General features: G+C 33.5%; 2 protein-coding genes, 1 long non-coding RNA gene and 2 pseudogenes across 3 annotated transcripts; 4 read left to right on the top strand and 1 right to left on the bottom strand.

The window, feature by feature from the left end:
* On the top strand, positions 1,923 to 4,221 carry LOC104779831 (cytochrome P450 71B3-like). The gene is made up of 2 exons (XM_010504230.2): positions 1,923 to 3,182; positions 3,480 to 4,221. The coding sequence occupies exons 1-2, from the start codon at positions 2,277 to 2,279 to the stop codon at positions 4,086 to 4,088; spliced, it is 1,515 nt and encodes a 504-aa protein (XP_010502532.1). The 5' UTR covers positions 1,923 to 2,276; the 3' UTR covers positions 4,089 to 4,221.
* LOC109125187 lies at positions 7,010 to 9,318 on the top strand (annotated as a pseudogene).
* LOC109132655 lies at positions 8,020 to 8,701 on the bottom strand. The gene is made up of 2 exons (XR_002037664.1): positions 8,620 to 8,701; positions 8,020 to 8,547 (listed from the first exon to the last, which is right to left on the bottom strand). It is a non-coding gene; the product is annotated as an uncharacterized LOC109132655 (long non-coding RNA).
* On the top strand, positions 9,576 to 11,520 carry LOC104783534 (annotated as a pseudogene).
* LOC104779830 (cytochrome P450 71B23-like) lies at positions 12,955 to 15,225 on the top strand. Its single transcript, XM_010504228.1, has 2 exons — positions 12,955 to 13,899; positions 14,417 to 15,225. Exons 1-2 carry the CDS (start codon positions 13,006 to 13,008, stop codon positions 15,026 to 15,028), a joined length of 1,506 nt encoding a protein of 501 aa, XP_010502530.1. The 5' UTR covers positions 12,955 to 13,005; the 3' UTR covers positions 15,029 to 15,225.

Genomic DNA, 21,604 nt, shown 5'->3' with positions numbered 1-21,604 from the left:
CTGTAGATTTTGTTTTTTTTCTGCTACTTGTATTCTCTGTAACTTCTGTAAAAATTCGAAAATGGTATAATAAATCTTCACATTGATACCAAAANAAAAAAAAAAAAAAAAAAAAAAAATGCCCGCGCTAATCTTGCCTTTCCTTGGCTTGATTTTGTGGTTTGACCGGCCGTTTTCATTGTACGTCCTTCTCCTTCCATACGACTTTTAGTTGCAGACAGGGTATGACCACCTCAATCGTTCTTTTAATTCCGACATTTTCATGTTCACCTGTAACTCTAACAATATATATTCTAGGTTATGTACAGTGGCGGAGCCAGAAAGAAAATTTAGAGAGATCTAATAAATAATTTTTTTTTTCAGCAAATAAATAATTTTTTAAAAGGGATAAAAATATAAAATTTAGGGGGTTAAAATAAGATTTTATTTTTTAATAGAGGTAAAAATGCAATTTTGGAGCGGTTTTACAAAAATCCATAGTGTTTACCCAACAGTTTTTGAAACCACAGAAAATAATACAGTTCTTTACTTCCTTTTCAATATTTAAATAAAATAATATATAGCAAAAATAAAAGAAAAACACATATATTATTTTTATTTTCCTCTCTAGTCTCTATACTTCTCACTCTCTCACTAACATGTAACATTTTTTAAACACTATTATAAAACATTTGGTTTGTTTTATGTATAAATATATTTATTTATTAATACAAAAAATAAAATATAGAATTATACTAGTTACTATTACAATAATATAAAATCCGTACCGCAAAATATTTCACCAATCAAACATTATTTTGTATTGTTTATTTTGGAATAGCCGCACTTGTCCCGCAAATACATTTGTCCTGCACGTACTGCAGTTAAACCGTACCGCTTTAACAATTTTTTTGTCCCGTACTACTAAATCTGCGGTTACTATTCGGACTCTCAGAATATAAATGTAGTCTTAAATATGGTAAAATACAAAATTTGTATGGTCAAAATCAAAATGCAAAATTTGTAAGGGTCAAAAATACAAAATTTAAAAAGGTCATATTATAATTTATAACTAAAAATACACCCAAAAAAAAAGTTAGTGGGGTAAGCTGACCTCATACTCCCTCACTACATCGGCCCCCTAATTATGTATTTAGTTATATTATCTTTATCTTTAGTGTTTTAAAAAGAATTCTAAAACTTTTTTTTATTGTTTAGACATTTCTTTTTTACATTTTTTATTCTTAATTTATTTACACTATTGGACTATCATTTCAAATTTAGTATTAAATTATAGTAAAAATAGATTTCAATATTGAACCAAAAGAAAGTTTGTAGTTTTTATTAGATATTATCTATTTCACTAATTAATTGTATTTGTTGTGGAAATAAATGTAGTTTTAGGTAGTGATTGGTAAGATAGTATATGTAGATTTTGTTATGCGTTTTTGAAAACCACACTTAAATCACCGATCACTATTTTTATTACCAATTTGTGTTTTTTAGGGAAAAAGAAAAATGAGCAGAGTGTATTTTTATTACCAATTAGTATCTCTCTTCTATTCTCTTTCCTCATATAATATTATATTTTAATTGTTGTTATTATTAGTTAAATATTGAAAAACATGTGAAAATATTTTATAAAAAACAATTATTAGAGATATAGGTTTTATACAATTATGTTTATTTATGCTATATAAATTTTCTACAAAAAAATATATTTACAAAATCTATGAAAATATATGACAATTATAATTTATGCTAAATATATACAAAAATAAAAATATTTAATTATTAATACAAAACAATTTAAAATATATAATTATAATAGTTATTAATAAATTAATATGAAATCCGCACCGCAAATAATTTTTCACCAATCAAATATTGTTTTGTATCGCTTATTTTGCATTAACCGCACTTGTCCTGCAAATACATTTGTATGCATGTATTACAATTCAACTGTACTGTACTATCAAATTATCTGTTGTCATGTACAACCAAATTCGAAGTACATCATGAGAATCATTGGGTTGTTGATATTAATTGTTTTTATTTTATTTTTTTGCACTTTGAAAACAATTTGAATAGTTTCGAACTTAAAAGTGTTTGACTAGTAGAGAGGTTCACATATTTTGAAGACAAATTTCAAAGCTTATCCTCACAAACACTACATGACAAGTGACTTTATATGTATTGACTCTGACTTATGTTGCCGTCGTTGTTTTGTTTATAGTCTGAATACTCTGTTTCAACATCACCAAAAGTAGAACACAAAACAGAGGAAAACGAAAACAATGTCGATTTTTCTGTATTTCATCTTGTTTCTTCTTCCTCCCGTGCTATTAACGTTAATATTCATGAATAAAACCAACGACTCGAAAAAGAATCTTCCTCCTGGCCCACCGAAGCTTCCGATCATCGGAAACCTACATCAGCTACAAGGGATGCTTCACAGATGGCTTCACGATCTCTCCAAGAAACACGGACCCGTGATGCTTCTCCGTCTAGGTTTTCTCGATTTGGTTGTGATCTCATCGAGCAAAGCGGCTGAAGAAGCACTTAAAGTACATGACCTTGACTGTTGTACAAGACCTAAGACCAACGCTTCATCAAAATGCTGGCGTGATGGTAAAGACATCGCCTTTGCGTCATACGGTGAGGTTTCGAGAGAGCTGCGCAAAGTTTCTGTTCTTAACTTTTTCAGCACGAAAATGGTTCGATCTTTTAGGTACATAAGAGAAGAAGAGAATGATTTGATGGTCAAGAAACTTAAAGAATCAAGTCAGAAGAAGAGTACAGTTGATTTGAGCCACACAATTTTCTATCTAGTTGGAAGTATCATATTCAGATCCACCTTTGGGCAGCGTTTGGACGAGAACAAGCATGTCAATAAGGAAAAGATCAAAGAACTCATGTTTGATGTCCAGCAAGTTGGATCTTTAAGTAGCTCTGATCTTTTCCCTGCTGGTGTAGGGTGGTTTATGGACTTTGTTTCAGGACGTCACAAGAAACTTCACCAAGTTTTCACTGAGGTTGATACTCTGTTGAATCATATAATTGATGATCACCTGAGAAACCCTATAGAAGAAACAACTCGTGATCGTCCTGATATCGTTGACTCGCTCTTATATATGATAAATAAACAAGAACAAGATGAATCTTTCAAGCTCACCATTGATAATCTCAAAGGAATCATCCAAGTAAGCATATAATCTAATTCAAAACTTTTACAAAAAGTCAACCTCTCTCTGAATTCTAAAATATATTACCTCAAGGCTTTTTTCTTCTTTTTTAATTATGACAAATTAGAGTAAGGCTTCTTATGTAAATCGATATTATAAGAGTCCTAACACTTTCTCAAACGTAAACTTTGATAGTATGTCAATATCAATAATCTATCTATAAAAATTAGATCTTTGATACTTTTTGATATGGTATTCTTAACAACTTGAGTTTAAAAATATGTCATTAACCATTTTGTGTCGTTGTTTACTTAGGATATATATCTTGCTGGAGTAGACACAAGTGCCATCACCATGATTTGGGCAATGGCAGAGCTTATTAAAAACCCGCGTGTGATGAAGAAAGCTCAAGATGAGATCCGAAGTTGCATTGGAATCAAAAAAATTGGAAGAATCGATGAAGAAGATGTTGATAAGCTTCAATACTTGAAGCTTGTGATCAAAGAAACCTTAAGATTACACCCAGCAGCTCCCCTTTTACTTCCAAGAGAAACAATGGTTGATATCACGATTCAAGGCTACGACATTCCTCGGGAAACACTTCTTTTGGTTAACGCATGGTCGATAGGACGAAGCCCTGATCTTTGGAAAAACCATGAGGAGTTTAATCCAGACAGGTTTATCGTTTGTCCTATTCACTACAAAGGAAATAATTTTGAGATGTTACCATTTGGTTCTGGTCGGAGGATATGTCCAGGGATAGCTTTTGCGATTGCGACTGTTGAATTGGGACTATTGAACTTGCTTTACTTCTTTGAATGGAGACTGCCTGAAGAGGATAAAGATATTGACATGGAAGAGGCAGGTGATGTCACAATTACGAAGAAAGTTCCTCTTAAACTTCTCCCAGTTTTTCATCACTGAGTGATGTCCCAATTTATGAATAAATGTTATTTTGGTTATGTTGTTGTGGGAAATTGTTGACTAATAATAGTCTAACTAGATACGATCCGCATGTACGTGCGTGATTGATTTCAAAAACTATGTTTACTGTAAAGTTTGTAATATATTATGTACACATAGAGAGTTACATTTATAGATATAATTATTTGTTAAATCATTTACAGTTCAAACTTATATTAGTTTGGTTTCATTCAGTTTGTGATTTTTGAAATAATAAAGGTTTCAACATAAAATTAAGATTCACAAAACAACATACTCGAAAATCTAACATTTACCAAATTAGTGATTAATCAGAATTGTATAAAACTTGTAAATTATGAAACAGATAAAAACCATCAAAAAGATTAAAACTTTTCAAAACGAATGACCTAAATTCTTAAGCGGGTCAAACCCGTCCCGGTAACCATACTCCATAAGGGGTATAATATTTTTTTATCTATAAAAACTCGTCCCTCGAAATCTTTAAAAAATAATATTAAAATATATATATATCAGATTTTATACTTTTTAGTATGTTAATTTTGAAATTAAGGAATCTTTAATATACGTTAGTCTTTAATATTAGAAATTTTCTATATGGAAAACTGAAAATTAGGATTTGCATAAGTTTAAATATTTTGTAGTTTAAAATTAATTTAAGATGCCGTCGAATTGTTTTTTAAAGATTTTCTAATATCTATTATTCAAAATTAATTTCAATTTTTTTTGTTCAAAACAATTTAAACAATAAGAAATAATATTACTTATATTTTTGAAAATATGATTTAAATAAATATTTTTTACATCTCCTGTTATAATTTTTTATTATATTATAATACATAGGTTTTGAAAATAATTTCGAATACATGTAAGGGATAATATTTATTAATATTTGAATAATATTTACCAATTTTAGCATTTATAAGAACAAAATATTGTGTATATAAATAAATTGAATAGCAATAGTAGTTTTATATAATATTATAGAATATTAAAGGCAAATAATATTTTGAGCACAGAGCTATCTGGCGACGACACGTCAGCTTTCTCAAACTAAACTACGAGAATCAAGGAACTAGAGAAGAGAAGATTAGTACTTTACTCTAATGAAGTTGTTGGAGTTCCCTACCGTTATTCCCCGTTCATGACAAAGCTTGGATCTCCTCGACAAAGACAAGCTCGTTTATCTTCTTCCTCCTCAACTACGGCTTTACGGTGGCGGAATGGCAACGGATCCTGGATCACCATCTCCGTTCGACTCGCGGTGTTCAGGCACACTAGAGGTCCTGTTCCGGTGTGTATTTGCAACCTATGGACGGCGACTCTGAATGTGTTTTTCATTCAGAGATTAGGGTTTCCTGTAAGCGGTTAAGGAAACCGGGTCGGTTTTGTTTCTATGGTTTTTGTCTGGTTTGTTGTATTCGATTTGAGCCCTAAGGGGATTGTGATGGGTCTAAATCCGGAAATAACCCATTGTGCATTTATTTATATAAATTGAATACCCTTTAACAAAAAAAAAAGTTGTTGGAGTTGTTAAGTTACTCTAACGAAGTTCTTAGTTTACTAAAAAACTCCGCCTCTGATTACTCCATGCTCAGCCGTTAGGTCCACTCTATCGATCTCGATTAATGCCTAATCTTGCATACTTCGATTATTTTTAGATTGGAAGTATATAAAAAAACTGTTTTTGTTGTTGTTTAGATATTTAGATTGAAAGTTTCTACGTTCTACAATTATATTCAAAATTTTCATAAAAATCATAGAATTTTTTCTTAAAAGTACGTTTTCATGTGTTTATTGCAATTTTGAAAACAATATTATAGCATGGTATTTTATTTAGTGTCTTTTTTGTTAACATGGGTTAAACTATCCATATATTTTCATATATTTTTAATTCTATTAATTATTAAAAATTAAAACTAGTTCCCTATTAATCTTTGTTTATGTATAGCGGATGCCCGATTAGCACCTAACAATTCTTTAAACAAACAAATAAATTGTGGGAATTTTTTAGAGAATAATTTAGTCTAGTTTCTTGAACCTAGCAATTTTTTAAACAAGTAAGTAAGACTAGTGTAAGTTGTTAGAGAATAATTTAGTCTATTTTCTCTATGTTTATTTGTGTAATGTTGGGTGGTGCTGTACGAAAACAATAAAGAAGTTTGTGTTGTGACGAAAACTAAAACACAGGAATATTAGAAGAAAGAACATAAATAAATGTTACTTTGACGCTGAAATCATGAGCCTGATTGGGTTGTTAACTTCAATATTTAATGAGTTAATGATATGATTTATTTATTTTGCTATAAAAGTTTGGATTGATGCACCAGTGAATGATTTTACATCTAAAAGTCTCTCAAAGCTTATCTCAACTTTACAAGACAATAATTGAAATGTTAACTTTTTACTTCGTAACTTTGAGTCACGGAGTTCAGTTGACATGGTCAAAGACGCCTTTCACTCTGTTTCTTTTATCAAGGAAAACAAAAATACTCTGTTTCTTTATCAAGGAAAAAAAAAATACTCTGTTTCTTTATCAAGGAAAAAAAAAATACTCTGTTTCTTTATCAAGGAAAAAAAAAATACTCTGTTTCTTTATCAAGGAAAACAAAAATACTCTGTTTCTTTATCAAGGAAAACAAAAATACTCTGTTTCTTTATCAAGGAAAAAAAAAATACTCTGTTTCTTTATCAAGGAAAAAAAAAATACTCTGTTTCTTTATCAAGGAAAAAAAAAATACTCTGTTTCTTTATCAAGGAAAACAAAAATACTCTGTTTCTTTATCAAGGAAAACAAAAATACTCTGTTTCTTTATCAAGGAAAAAAAAAATACTCTGTTTCTTTATCAAGGAAAAAAAAAATACTCTGTTTCTTTATCAAGGAAAAAAAAAATACTCTGTTTCTTTATCAAGGAAAACAAAAATACTCTGTTTCTTTATCAAGGAAAAAAAAAAACAGAACGCAAAACAGAGTAAAACGAAAATAATGTCGATTCTTCTGTATTTCATCTTGTTTCTTCTTCCTCCCACTCTTTTTGCTTTATTATTCATGAAGAAAATAAAAGACTCGAAAAAAAATCTTCCTCCGAGCCCACCCAAGCTTCCGATTATCGGAAACCTACACCAGTTTCGAGGATTGTTTCATAGATGTCTTCACGATCTCTCCAAGAAACACGGATCGGTGTTGCTTCTCCGTCTAGGTTTTGTCAATATGGTTGTGATCTAATCGAGCGAAGCAGCAGAAGAAGTTCTTAAAACACACGACCATGAGTGTTGTACGAGACCAAAGACGATCGCCTCATCAAAATTTACGCGTAACGGTAAAGACATAGCCTTTGCCCCATATGGTGAGGTTACGAAAGAGTTGCGCAAGCTTTCCGTTCTTAACTTTTTCAGCACGAAAAAGGTTCGATCTTTTAGGTACATAAGAGAAGAAGAGAATGATCTGGTGGTCAAGAAACTTAAGGAATTGGCTCTAAAGAAATCATCGGTAGATTTGAGCCAAACACTTTTCTGTCTAGTTGGAAATATTATATTCAGATCCGCCTTTGGACAGCGTTTTGACGAGAGCAAGCATGTCAATAAGGAAAAGATCAAAGAACTCATGTTTGAGGTCCAGAAAATTGGGTCTCTAAGTAGCTCTGATCTTTTCCCTGCTTGTGTGGGATGGTTTATGGACTTTGTGTCAGGACGATATATGAAACTTCACAAAGTTTTCGTCGAGGTTGATACTCTGATGAATCATATTATTGATGATCACCTGAGAAACCCTATAGAAGAAACAACTCTTGACCGTCCTGATCGCTCTTAGATATTACAAATAAACAAGAGCAAGATGAATCTTTCAAGCTCACTATTGATCATCTCAAAGGAATCATCCAGGTAAGCATTTAATGTAGTTCAATAGTTTAAAAAAAAATTTGAGAGTTAAGTTACACTAACGTTTTTTTTTATGTTATCGAAATAAGATACCTATATAACTTTCGTCAAGGCAAACACTGATAGTATGTCAAAACACTTCGATACCTTTTCAGATGGAACTCTTTAACATATCATGAGTCTTAAGTATGTCAATAACGTTTTGTGTCATTGTTGACCTAGGATATATATCTTGCTGGAGTAGACACAAGCGCCATCACCATGATTTGGGCAATGACAGAGCTTGTTAGAAACCCACGTGTGATGAAGAAAGCTCAAGATGACATCCGAAGTTGCATTGGAATCAAAAAAATTGGAAGAATCGATGAAGAAGATGTTGATAAGCTTCAATACTTGAAGCTTGTGATCAAAGAAACCTTAAGACTACACCTAGCAGCTCCTCTTTTACTTCCAAGAGAAACAATGGTTGATATCAAGATTCAAGGCTACGACATTCCTCGGAAAACCATTCTTTTGGTTAACGCATGGTCGATAGGACGAGATCCAAAACTCTGGGAAAACCCTGAAGAGTTTAATCCGGAGAGGTTTATCAATTCTCCTGTTGACTACAAAGGAAATAACTTTGAGATGTTACCATTTGGTTCTGGTCGGAGGATATGTCCAGGGATAGCTTTTGGTATTTCAACCGTTGAATTGGGACTCTTGAACTTGCTTTACTTTNATATCTTGCTGGAGTAGACACAAGCGCCATCACCATGATTTGGGCAATGACAGAGCTTGTTAGAAACCCACGTGTGATGAAGAAAGCTCAAGATGACATCCGAAGTTGCATTGGAATCAAAAAAATTGGAAGAATCGATGAAGAAGATGTTGATAAGCTTCAATACTTGAAGCTTGTGATCAAAGAAACCTTAAGACTACACCTAGCAGCTCCTCTTTTACTTCCAAGAGAAACAATGGTTGATATCAAGATTCAAGGCTACGACATTCCTCGGAAAACCATTCTTTTGGTTAACGCATGGTCGATAGGACGAGATCCAAAACTCTGGGAAAACCCTGAAGAGTTTAATCCGGAGAGGTTTATCAATTCTCCTGTTGACTACAAAGGAAATAACTTTGAGATGTTACCATTTGGTTCTGGTCGGAGGATATGTCCAGGGATAGCTTTTGGTATTTCAACCGTTGAATTGGGACTCTTGAACTTGCTTTACTTTTTTGATTGGAGATTACCTGAGGAGAATCAAGACATGGACATGGAAGAAGCTGGTGATGCCACCATTGTTAAGAAAGTTCCTCTTAAGCTTCTCCCAGTTCTTCATCATTAAAAAAAAATAAAAAATCCTCATCTTTGAATGAAATTATATATTGTATTTTTTGTTGAAATAAATAGAGTGACATGTTGTTTGGATAAAAAATAATGTTAAAAGTTTGACGGAGACATCATGAGGCCCCCCTTATGGCCTTATTGCATTGGTTTGACTAGTGTTTTGAAAGTTTGATTTTGCACCTCTCGAAGCTTATCCTCACGTACAATAATTGACATGTAACTTTATATGTATTGACTATTGACCCTCACTTATGTTGCCGTGGTAAAACAGAATATTGTCTTTGTATTCATCTTCTGTTTCTCTATTACTAAAAACAGAACAAAACACAGAGAGGAAAACGAAAACAATGTCGAGTGTTCTGTATTTCATCATGTTTCTGCTTCTTGAATAAAATCAAAAACTCTAAAAGAAATCTTCCTCCGAGCCCACCGAAGCTTCCGATCATCGGAAACCTACACCAGCTTCGAGGATTGTTTCACAGATGTCTTCACGATCTCTCCAAGAAACATGGACCGGTGATCCTTCTCCCTCTAGGTTTCCTCGAAATGGTTGTGATATCATCGAAAGAAGCAGCTGAAGAAGCTCTTAAAGTACATGACCATGAGTGTTGTACCAGACCTAAGACTAAGGCCTCCACAAAATTTTCACGTGGCGGTAAAGACATCGTCTTTGCACCAAATGGGGAGGTCTCGAGGGAGTTGCGTAAGGTTTCATTTCTCGAGTTCTTCAGCATGAAAAAGGTTCGATCTTTTAGGTACATCAGAGAGGAAGAGAATGATTTGATGGTCAAGAAACTAAAGGAATTAGCTCAGAAGAAGATTCCGGTGGATTTAAGCCAAACACTATTCTGCCTAGTCGGGAGCATCATATTCAGATCGGCCTTTGGACAGCGTTTGGACGAAAGAAATCATTTCAGTGGGAAAAAGATCGAAGAACTCTTGTTTGAGGTCCAGAAAATTGGATCTTTAAGTAGCTATGATCTTTTCCCTGCTGGTTTGGGATGGTTTATTGACTTTGTGTCTGGACGACATAAGAGACTTCAAGAAGTTCTCGTTGAGGTTGATACTTTTCTGAATCATATAATTGATGATCACTTGAAGAACCCAGTGGAAAAAACAAATCAAGATCGCCCTGACATTGTTGACTCGATTCTAGATACGATGCATAAACAAGGACAATATACATCTTTCAAACTAACCATTGATCATCTCAAAGGAATCATCCAAGTAAGCATATGTATTAGTACTTACAATATTTCTCATAATGGGCTTTCGCTCAAAAAGATGATAACTTTTTCTACTGTTATGATGTTATCGATATGAGATTTCTAAACTTACTCAAATATCAGATAGCAAGCATGTCAAAGGTTTATGTATTTTTATCTTACAGTCAATTAACAAATCTGAAGTTAAATATTTTACTAACCATCTTGTGTCATTGTTGACCTAGAATATATATCTTGCTGGGGTGGACACAAGTGCCATCACCATGATTTGGGCAATGGCAGAGCTGGTGAGAAACCCGCGTGTAATGAAAAAAACTCAAGACGAGATCCGAACATGCATTGGACTCAAAGAAAAGGAGACAATCAAGAAAGATGATGTCGATAAGCTTCAGTACTTGAAACTTGTAATCAAAGAAACATTAAGACTACACCCAGCAGCTCCTATTTTACCTCCAAGAGAAACAATGGCTGATATTAATATTCAAGGCTACGACATTCCTCGGAAAACCATTCTTTTGGTTAACGCATGGTCGATAGGCCGGACGATACCCTGAACTCTGGGAAAACCCTGAAGAGTTTAACCCGGAGAGGTTTATCAATTCTTCTGTGGATTACAAAGGAAATAGTTTTGAGATGTTACCATTTGGTTCTGGTCGGAGGATATGTCCAGGGATAGCGTTTGGGATTTCAACCATTGAATTGGGACTCTTGAACTTGCTTTACTTCTTTGATTGGAAAATACCTGAGGAGAATCAAGATATGGACATGGAAGAAGCTGGTGATGCCACTATTATTAAAAAAATCCCCCTTGAGCTTCTCCCAGTTCTTCATCATTAAAAAAAAAATAAAAAAATAAATAGTACTCATCACTGAATAAAGGCCAAATCAAGAATTATGTAATTTGTTTCTCCTTATATAGAGTTCTGTTAAATCATTATCTTCTTTAAGTTTGAAACAAAAATATGCTGGCTGCTTTGTCGTTGTGGCCCTTGTCTTGTGTGGCCAAATAGTTATCTTACAGTCAAAAGTTATATATGACTGAACCATTGTTAAAATTAGGTGGCAACAATAATAATTATAAGTTATAAGTTACAAAATTAAGTGGTTTACATTTATTACATAATTATCTTGCTATTAAAAATGATATATGACCAAAACCATAGTAGAAGAAATTAGGTGGTAACCATGATTTAATTAACAATTATTGAAAGCTTAACTTATAATGAGCTCATTTACGTTGTTTGATCTCAAGTTCCAACCAACAACAGCTCCGTCAACATGTTAACAGTTGGTTTGCAGATTGATATCTACCACACACGGAAACATGCAGATAGTATTTGTCTATATATATATATATATATATATATATATATATATATATCCAAATTTTATGTATACATAAATACGTGTATATATATATATATGTATTACATATATATTAATCTAAATAGATCACATGTGGATGAAACTGGAAATAACTAATCGTCATTTTTATTTTTTATATCCAAAAATTTTAGATCTGTTTTGATCGATAGTGGAATTGGGGTAGCAAAACAAAATTAGACTTTGGTTATAGTCATTTTCAAATATACGTGTTGAAAATGGCCTATATATGATGAATGAATATTTTTTTTAAAAAATACCGGTTTATACTTCATACTGAGCTACGTGTTTTCACGTGGAAAAAAACACAATATGGTACTGATTGAAATATATAATGATCATCATTATTAGAAGGCTTTTGTATATTACACAGTTTCAAGGCCAAAATATAGAAATTAACTTTTTAAACATTATCGTTTATCAATTTTGTCTTCATAACTTAAACAAAACGTCTTTTACCATAAAAAAAAAAAAAACTTAACAAACGTGTTTAATCTAAACTTCGCTATATGATATGGTGTTGTACTCAATCGATGATGGATCATCTGCTATCTAAAAGGTAATGTTTTTGATGGTCTAGCCGTTTTACATGAACTATGGCTTTATTAGAATTTTTTTTAATTTAAAATCTATGATTGAATAATATAGAATTTATAAATTCTACATAAATCACTTAAAATACTAGATTTAATATATTTCCTACATTTATTAAAGAAAATATATTCTAGATAGAATATTTTTAGTTTTGTTTTGGAATAAGTGGCTTGTAGAGGATAATTTGACTTAGATACATTCTCTATCACACATCCACCATATTAAAATACAGTATATATTTAAGGAAAACATTTAGAATTTTGGCGTCAAAAACATAAACATTTAGATAAATCTTTAAAATTCATTATTGACCTTTTGGACTATTATAGAAAACAACCCTAAGAGCCCATGCCGAGATCAAGTCTTTTTCATTTTGTTTTGATATAGATTAAAAACTCTATTTTCATTTTCTTTAAATTCGAACTTTTCTCACTCAGCATATAGACAAGAAAAAGAAAAAAGAAAAAAAAAACAGAACAAGAACACAAAAATGTCAATTTTCCTCTGTTTCCTCTGGCTCTTGTTACTTCTCTTAGTAACAATAATCTTCACAAGAAAATCCCAATCCTCAAAACTGAAACTTCCTCCGGGACCACCAAAACTTCCGATCATCGGAAACTTACACTACTTCAAAGGATTACCTCACAGATGTCTCCTAGACCTCTCGAAAATCCACGGTCCAGTCATGCAGCTCCAGTTTGGATTCGTCCCTTTGGTAGTAATCTCTTCAAACCATGCAGCAGAAGAAGTTCTCAAAACCCATGACCTAGACTGTTGCAGCCGACCAGAAACCATAGCGACAAAGACAATCTCTTACAACTTCAAAGACATCGGATTCGCTCCTTACGGACAAGAATGGAGAGCGTTGAGGAAGCTAGCCGTGATCGAGCTATTCAGCTTGAAAAAACTCAACGCTTTTAGGTATATAAGAGAAGAAGAGAATGACTTGTTGGTCAAGAAACTCTCTGAAGCTTCTCAGAAGCAATCTCCTGTGAATTTGAAGAAAGCCCTTTTCACTTTAAGCGCTAGTATCGTGTGTAGACTCGCCTTCGGTCAAAATCTTCACGAATCCGAGTTTATCGGCGAAGATAGCATGGAGGACTTAGCGTCTAGGTCAGAGAAGATTCAGGCGAAATTCGCTTTCTCTGATTTCTTCCCCGGAGGTTGGATTCTTGATAGAATCACTGGTCAAAGCAAGAGCTTAAACAGTATTTTCGCAGATCTTGACGGATTCTTCAACCAAGTACTCGATGATCATCTAAAGCCTGGAAGAAGAGTATTAGAGACTCCAGATGTTGTGGATGTGATGATTGATATGATGAATAAACAAAGCCAAGATGGTTCTTTTCAGCTCACTACTGATCATATCAAAGGAGTCATCTCTGTAAGCATTTCTTAATAATCTTCAATTTTGACGTTAGAACAACTTTAACTGTGGATTTAGGTGGAATAATGAATGAATTAGTGTTTTATCTGCTTAAATCATTGTATGCAAATCATATTATTATTATATCGAACAAACTTAGATACGGACAAATCAGAATTTTAAATGAAGTAATTTATGAAAATTTTGTTTAATTTATCTTCTGTAACGTGTACATAAACCTGAAACAAGGTCAAATTGCATGATATAGTAACAACAAATCAGTGGTCAGTTACAAAACACTGAAATTATATTATATATATTTTCAGAATTTTACTTAGCTTACATCAAATTTATAACTTCTCCATTTCTTCCATATGTTTTTTATTATCAAGAGAATTAAAATTCTTTAAATTATTCCTTAACTATTTATAAAACATTATTCATTTTTCCTATGATATGGTCTTGATCTAGTTAGAATGTGACATTAAGGTTTCATGTATATCATATAAACTTTTGTTGTTGCAATTGGATATAGGACATATTTCTTGCCGGAGTAAACACAAGTTCAACGACCATTCTTTGGGCAATGACAGAGTTAATGAGAAGCCCAAGAGTGATGAAGAAAGTGCAAGATGAGGTTAGGACACTACTTGGTGGAAAAAGAGAGAGAATCACAGAACAAGATCTTAACCAACTTAACTACTTCAAGCTAGTGATCAGAGAGACATTCAGATTACACCCAGCAGCTCCACTTTTATTACCAAGAGAGGTACTTTCACAAATCAAGATCCAAGACTACGATATTCCAGAAAAGACTCAAATCATGGTCAATGTTTACGCGATAGGACGCGATCCTAACCTCTGGGAGAATCCAGATGAGTTTAAACCGGAAAGATTCGTTGATAGTTCTGTTGACTACAGAGGACTTAACTTCGAGCTGTTGCCGTTTGGTTCTGGTCGAAGGATTTGCCCCGGTATGACAATGGGGATCGCGACAGTCGAACTAGGTTTGCTGAATTTGCTTTACTTCTTTGATTGGGGATTGCCTGAAGGAAGGACTGTGAAAGATATCGATTTGGAAGAAGAAGGTGCGACTATTGTCGGTAAGAAAGTTTCCCTCCAACTTGTGCCTACTCGTCGTCAATGAACAAAAAATAATAATCAACTTAAAATAAGAGTTAATGTACTTTCATTTTCTGTTTGACAAAAAAAAATAAATGTACTTTCATTTTCTCATGTTTCATTGTACAATGAAGTAGTGGAGTTGTAGATCTTGTATTTTGCTTTGTGGCCCGGATGTTGTTATATATCTTGCATAATAATATATTAATAATGCATGTAATATTCTAGGTTGTTATGGGAAATAATCTAAGTCAATCCTTTAACCTAATAATATACATAGTTCACAACAATGGAAATATTGGATACCACCAGTAAAACCAGTGGCGTATTCGATATGATTTATGCCTATACAGAGTTTCTAAAGCTGATTTTGGTTCCTTTTTAGACACAAATGAGAAGAAACTAAATGTGTATAAAAGGTTTCTTAAGTTTATTATTCACCGGCACAACCCTTTATCTATACTATTAATTGGGGAGCACACTTAAGGATTAAAAAAAAAAAAGCATAACATATATCCATGTTGCCAAACAAACCAACTTACCTACATAATTAAAAAAAAAAAAAACACTTCCCTAAAACAATGGTAACAATTATTCAAGAAATAAATGATCAACTCTTTTTATAATTGATTATAACTATGGATACTTAGATTTCAGATCTAATTTTGGATACGGGCATATAATTAATTTCGAAAATATGAAGTTTTCCAAATTAAATATTAAACATTTATAGTTTTCTAAAAACAGTTAGTCGTGTGCTATATTCGATTTAAAATATTCCAGTACTTTAAGAAACTATATTAACTATAAAATGATACATTCCTATATTTTATGAAACTATATTAATTACAAATAATAAATTCAAATATTTGACATACCATCACTATAAAAAAAAACTACACCAATAAGATTACAAAATGACAATTTTAAATATTATAATAAAAACGTAATTATTTATATTAACAATTCCTTGAATTTTATATAGTTATTAAAATTTTATAAAATAATAAAAGATTTTCGCAATTAATAAAACTTTTCATTTAACAATATTTCCATAACAACTATATCTAATTAATTTCGAGTAGTATATATGAAAATAATTTAACTTTAATTTAAACAGATGATTTATTGTAAGAAATCTTGAAATAAATAAGTAATTAATTTACCAAATATCTAAAAAATAAATAAGAACAAGAGTAGTTAAGAGAAAAATTAAAAGAACTTTAACTTACCAGTTATAAAGTAATTCGGATCTAGAACTAGTGACTCGGATCTTGATAGGTGGGGGACGCGGATCCGAAGCGTGTTAAGTCATCAATTATAAGATCATTCGGATCAAGAATAAATAATTCAGTCGGATCTTCATTGATATTATCACGAAGATATGTTTCCAAAAAACGATTTGCAAGTAATATATTCTACCTAATTTATAGTTACTTATTCTAATTGATACAAAATCTTCCAAACTTTCAAATCATCGCAATCATTGTCAAAAACCCTAAGAAGTATAAAAGGTTTTCTTATTTTACATATCGTAAGGACGAAGCCTTATATAAGAGTACAATATTTGACCTAGGTATTTAACATAATTAACCGAACTATACAGCAAAATATAATAATTACATAAGTGAACCCTTGGTTCACAATATCCCCCTCAAGGTGAGGGGTGGAGTGTGGAGGTCCGTAATACCCATCTTGGACTTAAAAACATCAAATTCTTTTCGACGGAGAGCCTTCGTAAGAATGTCAACCAGCTGAACTCTAGTCGAAACATGTTGTGGAGCAATGACACCACGCACAATCTCATCACGAATGAAATGACAATCCGACTCAATATGCTTAGTCCGTTCATGGAATACCGGATTCTTACTTAGATGAATAGTGGACTCATTATCACAGTGTAGTGGGATAGGAGCCGAGCAATCAACTCCCATAGAACTAAGTAGTTCACGCAACCATAAAATCTCACAAACCGTCTCGGCCATGGCTCTATACTCAGCCTCCGCCGAAGACCGAGAGACCACATCCTGCTTCTGTATTCACCAAGAAACTGGTGTAGACTCTGATACCATGTCGAAAACCCTAAGAAGTATAAAAGGTTTTCTTATTTTACATGTCGTAAGGACGAAGCCTTATATAAGAGTACAATATTTGACCTAGGTATTTAACATAATTAACCGAACTGGACAGCAAAATATAATAATTACATAAGTGAACCCCTGGTTCACAATAATCATTGATAACAATCACCATACACACCAATCACAAAATCCGGAATTGCCAATATGAAAAAGATTCGTTACTATCAAAAGTCAAAACCCTTAATACTTTTCTATAAAAGGGAGCTCTGGTAGAAGAGCAATACCTTAAACTTTGCAAACAATCTCTCCGTCTCTGGCAGAAACAATAAAAAATGGCTACTCCGTATGAGAAGATTTGGCGAAGTCTAGGGAAATTCTGTAAATCATAATTATTTAGCTTGGCATAAATCATCATAGATAATGCCTATTTACTTTGTGTGATTATATGTATGTAGCAGGGATTGAATCAAGAAAACGTGAAATGCTCTTGGGACCTTTATGACCGAAAGAGTTTGGTTCGATTCTCAACTCTATATATTTAGTTCCATTAAAATATCTATTATGTTATTTTCTGCTTCAAAAGATATAGTATCAAAGTCATTAGAAATTCTGGATATTGGAAAAACCTAATCAACGATGGTGATAGAAAAGTTGCTACAGTCGAATCGGGAGACTTGCTTTGGGTGTGGATCATGAGCTTTGATCCGACTTTGAATACATTGTTTTGTTGATTCCATGCATGGACCTAAAAAACTATCTATAAAACAAGAATTTAGACCTAAAAGAAATCCCGTAACCTAATCAAATAAACACTAAAAAAATAAATAGCTTAGAATCTGAAATCAATTGTTACAAATAATTCTCATATTTTTCAAGTGGCGTTCCCTTGGAGATTGATTGACAAAGGAACACTGAAGAATCGCATCTTGACCTCTTCCTTTTAAAAACTTACAGTTTCTAATTTTTGGTAAAGTTGTCCACATTGTATTTTTTTTAAACCAATTTGTCGACACTTTGTTCTTTTTCTTTCTCAATCGTAAGCATACTTTATTACACATATCAAACAAAAAACCATATAAAACCCAGTAGTAATATAATTACAGAAATGATTTTCAGCTATAAATGATCTAACATATAGTAAGAATATATGTGAAATAGTTTAATAGTTTATAATATATATGAAATAGTTTAATTTCTATGGGTATTCGGGTAATCCCTTTGGGTTCAGGTATTACCCCATCGGGTTCGAGTAAACGGATTTAAGAAAATAGAACCCGTTAATTATTTTTTGATATATAGGTTCGGTTTGGTTTGGGTACTACCGGATTCGGGTACCCAAAAACAAATTAAAATTAATTAAATTTAAATAAATTTAGCTAAATTTTGACTTATCTAAGAAATAATTTTTGATATTTTGATTATTTTTGATATTTAGGTTTAAAACTAATTGAAATCTTCAAAATTATAATTAAAATTTTGGGTAATTGAATTATATTAATTAAAATATGCTAAATATTATAAATAGTTTAATATATTTATATATTCGGGTTATGATGGATATTGGGTATTATCCAACCCTGATCCTAACCCGAACCCACATATATTAGAAAATAGAAACCAATAGAGTTTTATAGGTAAACCCGTATCCAACCCAAATCCGGTTTTCGGGTCGGATTTCGGGTTGGGTATTTGGATACGGTTTTTATGCCAGGTCTATTCTATATTATACAATCTTAAAAGATTTCTATATTATAACTGAAACGTCTGTTATCCATAGGTTTTGCAAAATCAAACAAGATGAATGGGACACACTTCTCTTATGGGTTTCGCGGGATGGGTTTTCTATAGGTAAAAAATAGCAAAACCATTACAAGGCAGACCTAACGAGATAGATTTGTCCAGCTACACAATTTAGGTCCTTTGATTTGACAAATTTTAATTAATATTTTTGGCGAATTTTATCGGTTTGATAGTTCATGGGACGAGACAAGACGGGTTTTTTGTTAGTTTCGATCTGGGATGGGCTTTCTGTTAGTTCCGGTCTGGGACGGGTTTTCGGTTAATTCCGGTTTGGGATGAGACGGTTTGATAGTCAACAGGAAGGGAAAAGACGTGTTTAAACTTTAAATATATCACCTGCCTTTTACTATTTTTTTTAATGTGCCACTAATAATAATAAAATCAATCAGATCATTTTTTTTCTCTATACCGAATTAAAAACAAATCGACGAGTTTAGACTATGAATGTTAATAATATATATTTATATAAAATACGCTTACAACATAATCTGATTGTTTAATCGCAAATTTAGTTTTTGAAATCAATCCCGCACTTACGTGCAGGTCCAAACCTAGTATACATATACGAGAATAAACCCTAAGCACTTTACATATATTGCATAAGGATATCTACCCAATACAGAAATCACACCCGTGTCGAGATTATATACTTTCCAACCCTTTTTCCCGAAAGGGTAATCAAGGAATATCGATCGATTGCTCCTTGAGGCAAACTTATCACCGTCCCGACGTTGATCATGAACGTAGCATAGACAGCCAAAAACTCGTAAATGAGTCATCGGTGGCGGTCTGTCATATAACATTTGAATGGAGTCTTTCCATTAAGAACTACCGTAGGTGTGCGGTTTATCAAGTATCCCGCAGTAAGAGAACAAAAACTCCAAAATTCCACCGGGAGATTAGCCTGAAAACTTAAAGCCCGCGCAACGTTGAGTATATGTCGATGCTTGCGCTCTACGCGTCCGTTCTGTTGAGGTGTCCCAACATAAGAGGTCTCATGAATAATTCCTTGTTCCCGAAAGAAACCACCGAGACTCAAAAATTCAGCCCCATTATCACTTCTAATCTTCTTAATTTTCTTATCAAATTGTCGTTCAATAAGAGAAATAAACTCACGAAGTGTAGACGCAGTAGGAGCTTTTGACGGTAACAAATAAATCCACATAGCGCCGGAGTAATCATCGACTATAGTAAAGAAAAATCTAGAGCCGCAAATAGCAGTAGTCCGATACGGCCCCCATAAATCACAATGAACTAATTCAAAAGCCGTAGTAGTTTTATTAATACTTAAAGGAAACGGGTCTCGTGTTTGTTTAGCACGAATACAAACGTCACAAGACTTGAAATAAAAAACACTCCTACTAGTATTATCAGCAAACTTCAACATCTCCATAGTGGTAGAAGAGGGGTGACCCAAATGACAATGCCACATATCCAAAGGCTGTGAATCCAAAGTCTGTGTCATAGCTGCAACCTCCACACCACAGAAACAATAAAGACCATTGGATTGCTCACCGGCTCCAATCACCATCTGTGTGATGCGGTCTTGGACAACACAAAGTTTGTCATATATCTGGAAGAGACAACCCCTATCTCTAGTTAACTGAGAAACGGAGATAAGATGACATTGCAACTCATCAACCAAAAACACTCTAGACAGCTTAAGATGGGATCCAAGAGATACTGTTCTGGATTTGGTTGCCGTAGTAAAACGTACATCAGGAAGTTTTATAAAAACCGTAGCCATATCACAAACATCAACAAGAAAAGCAATGTTCCCTGTCATGTGGTTCGAAGCACCTGTATCAATAACCCATGATTCGATAAAAATCTTACCCGAGAGATGATCACACTTGCTAGAGTTCCGCTCATTCAACATCTTCTTCAATGCTTCCCATTGAGGCTCGGTCAAGCCACTAACGCCAACCCTATCAGCTTCAGTAATGGCGGATTTAGCATGGAAAACCGGTGGTTGTGTCACAACATGGTTCGCGTGTGCCGTGTCTTGGCGTTTAGAGGAACTGGAACCAAACGAAGCACCACGACAATCGCCATTCGTCCCACCAGAGGGAATCAATGGCTAAGAGACAGGAACCTTCGAACGCGGCCTATCTCCCCACCACCATGGATATCCAGTCTTACCAAAACAATTATCAGCAAGATGACCAGTCCTACCACAACTCGTACACACCGCAGTCGGATCACGCAAAGCCGTTTGAGGTCGAGGACGAGAGGACGTTTGGACCACAAAACTAACGCCTTCAGTACGTTCTTCCATACACCGACTCGCCCTCTTCAACTCCTCATATTGAGTAACCACCTGATACGCCTCATCCAAGGATGTCAAAGGATCCCGGGAGAGCAACGATGACTTCACCGCACCAAAGATACTTTCATCAAGCCCCATTAAAAACTGATGAATTTTATCTTCTTCCCTTTCTTTGGCAATTTCTTCCACCATTTTTTCTCTTTGGAAATCGGCAAGACTTGTCCAAAGCTTTGTCAATTTCCCATAGTAAGCTTCCACTGTTGTTCCTTTTTGGAGACAATTGGCAAGCTCCGTCTTAAGTCGTTGAACCTGTTGTCCATTCTTCACTTTCTCGCCTTTGTATATACGTCCATAGGTCAGATGCAACTTCATGGTGAGAAAGAGAACTGCTCAGATCCGGAGCCACCGTTAGTTTAATCCACGAGACCACCATAGCATTATTCGACCACCA

The sequence above is a fragment of the Camelina sativa genome, chromosome 4, assembly GCF_000633955.1.
Source record: "Camelina sativa cultivar DH55 chromosome 4, Cs, whole genome shotgun sequence".
NCBI lineage: Eukaryota > Viridiplantae > Streptophyta > Magnoliopsida > Brassicales > Brassicaceae > Camelina > Camelina sativa.
Note: the sequence above shows the minus strand (reverse complement) of the source record. Positions and strands in the feature narration are given on the sequence as shown.

Excerpts from the sequence above, each read along its gene's own strand:
- LOC104779831 (XM_010504230.2), top strand. The coding sequence starts at position 2,277 with ATGTCGATTTTTCTGTATTTCATCTTGTTTCTTCTTCCTCCCGTGCTA. Across the intron at positions 3,183-3,479 it reads ATCTCAAAGGAATCATCCAA|GATATATATCTTGCTGGAGT; the intron begins GTAAGCATATAA and ends TTGTTTACTTAG.
- LOC104779830 (XM_010504228.1), top strand. The coding sequence starts at position 13,006 with ATGTCAATTTTCCTCTGTTTCCTCTGGCTCTTGTTACTTCTCTTAGTA. Across the intron at positions 13,900-14,416 it reads ATATCAAAGGAGTCATCTCT|GACATATTTCTTGCCGGAGT; the intron begins GTAAGCATTTCT and ends AATTGGATATAG.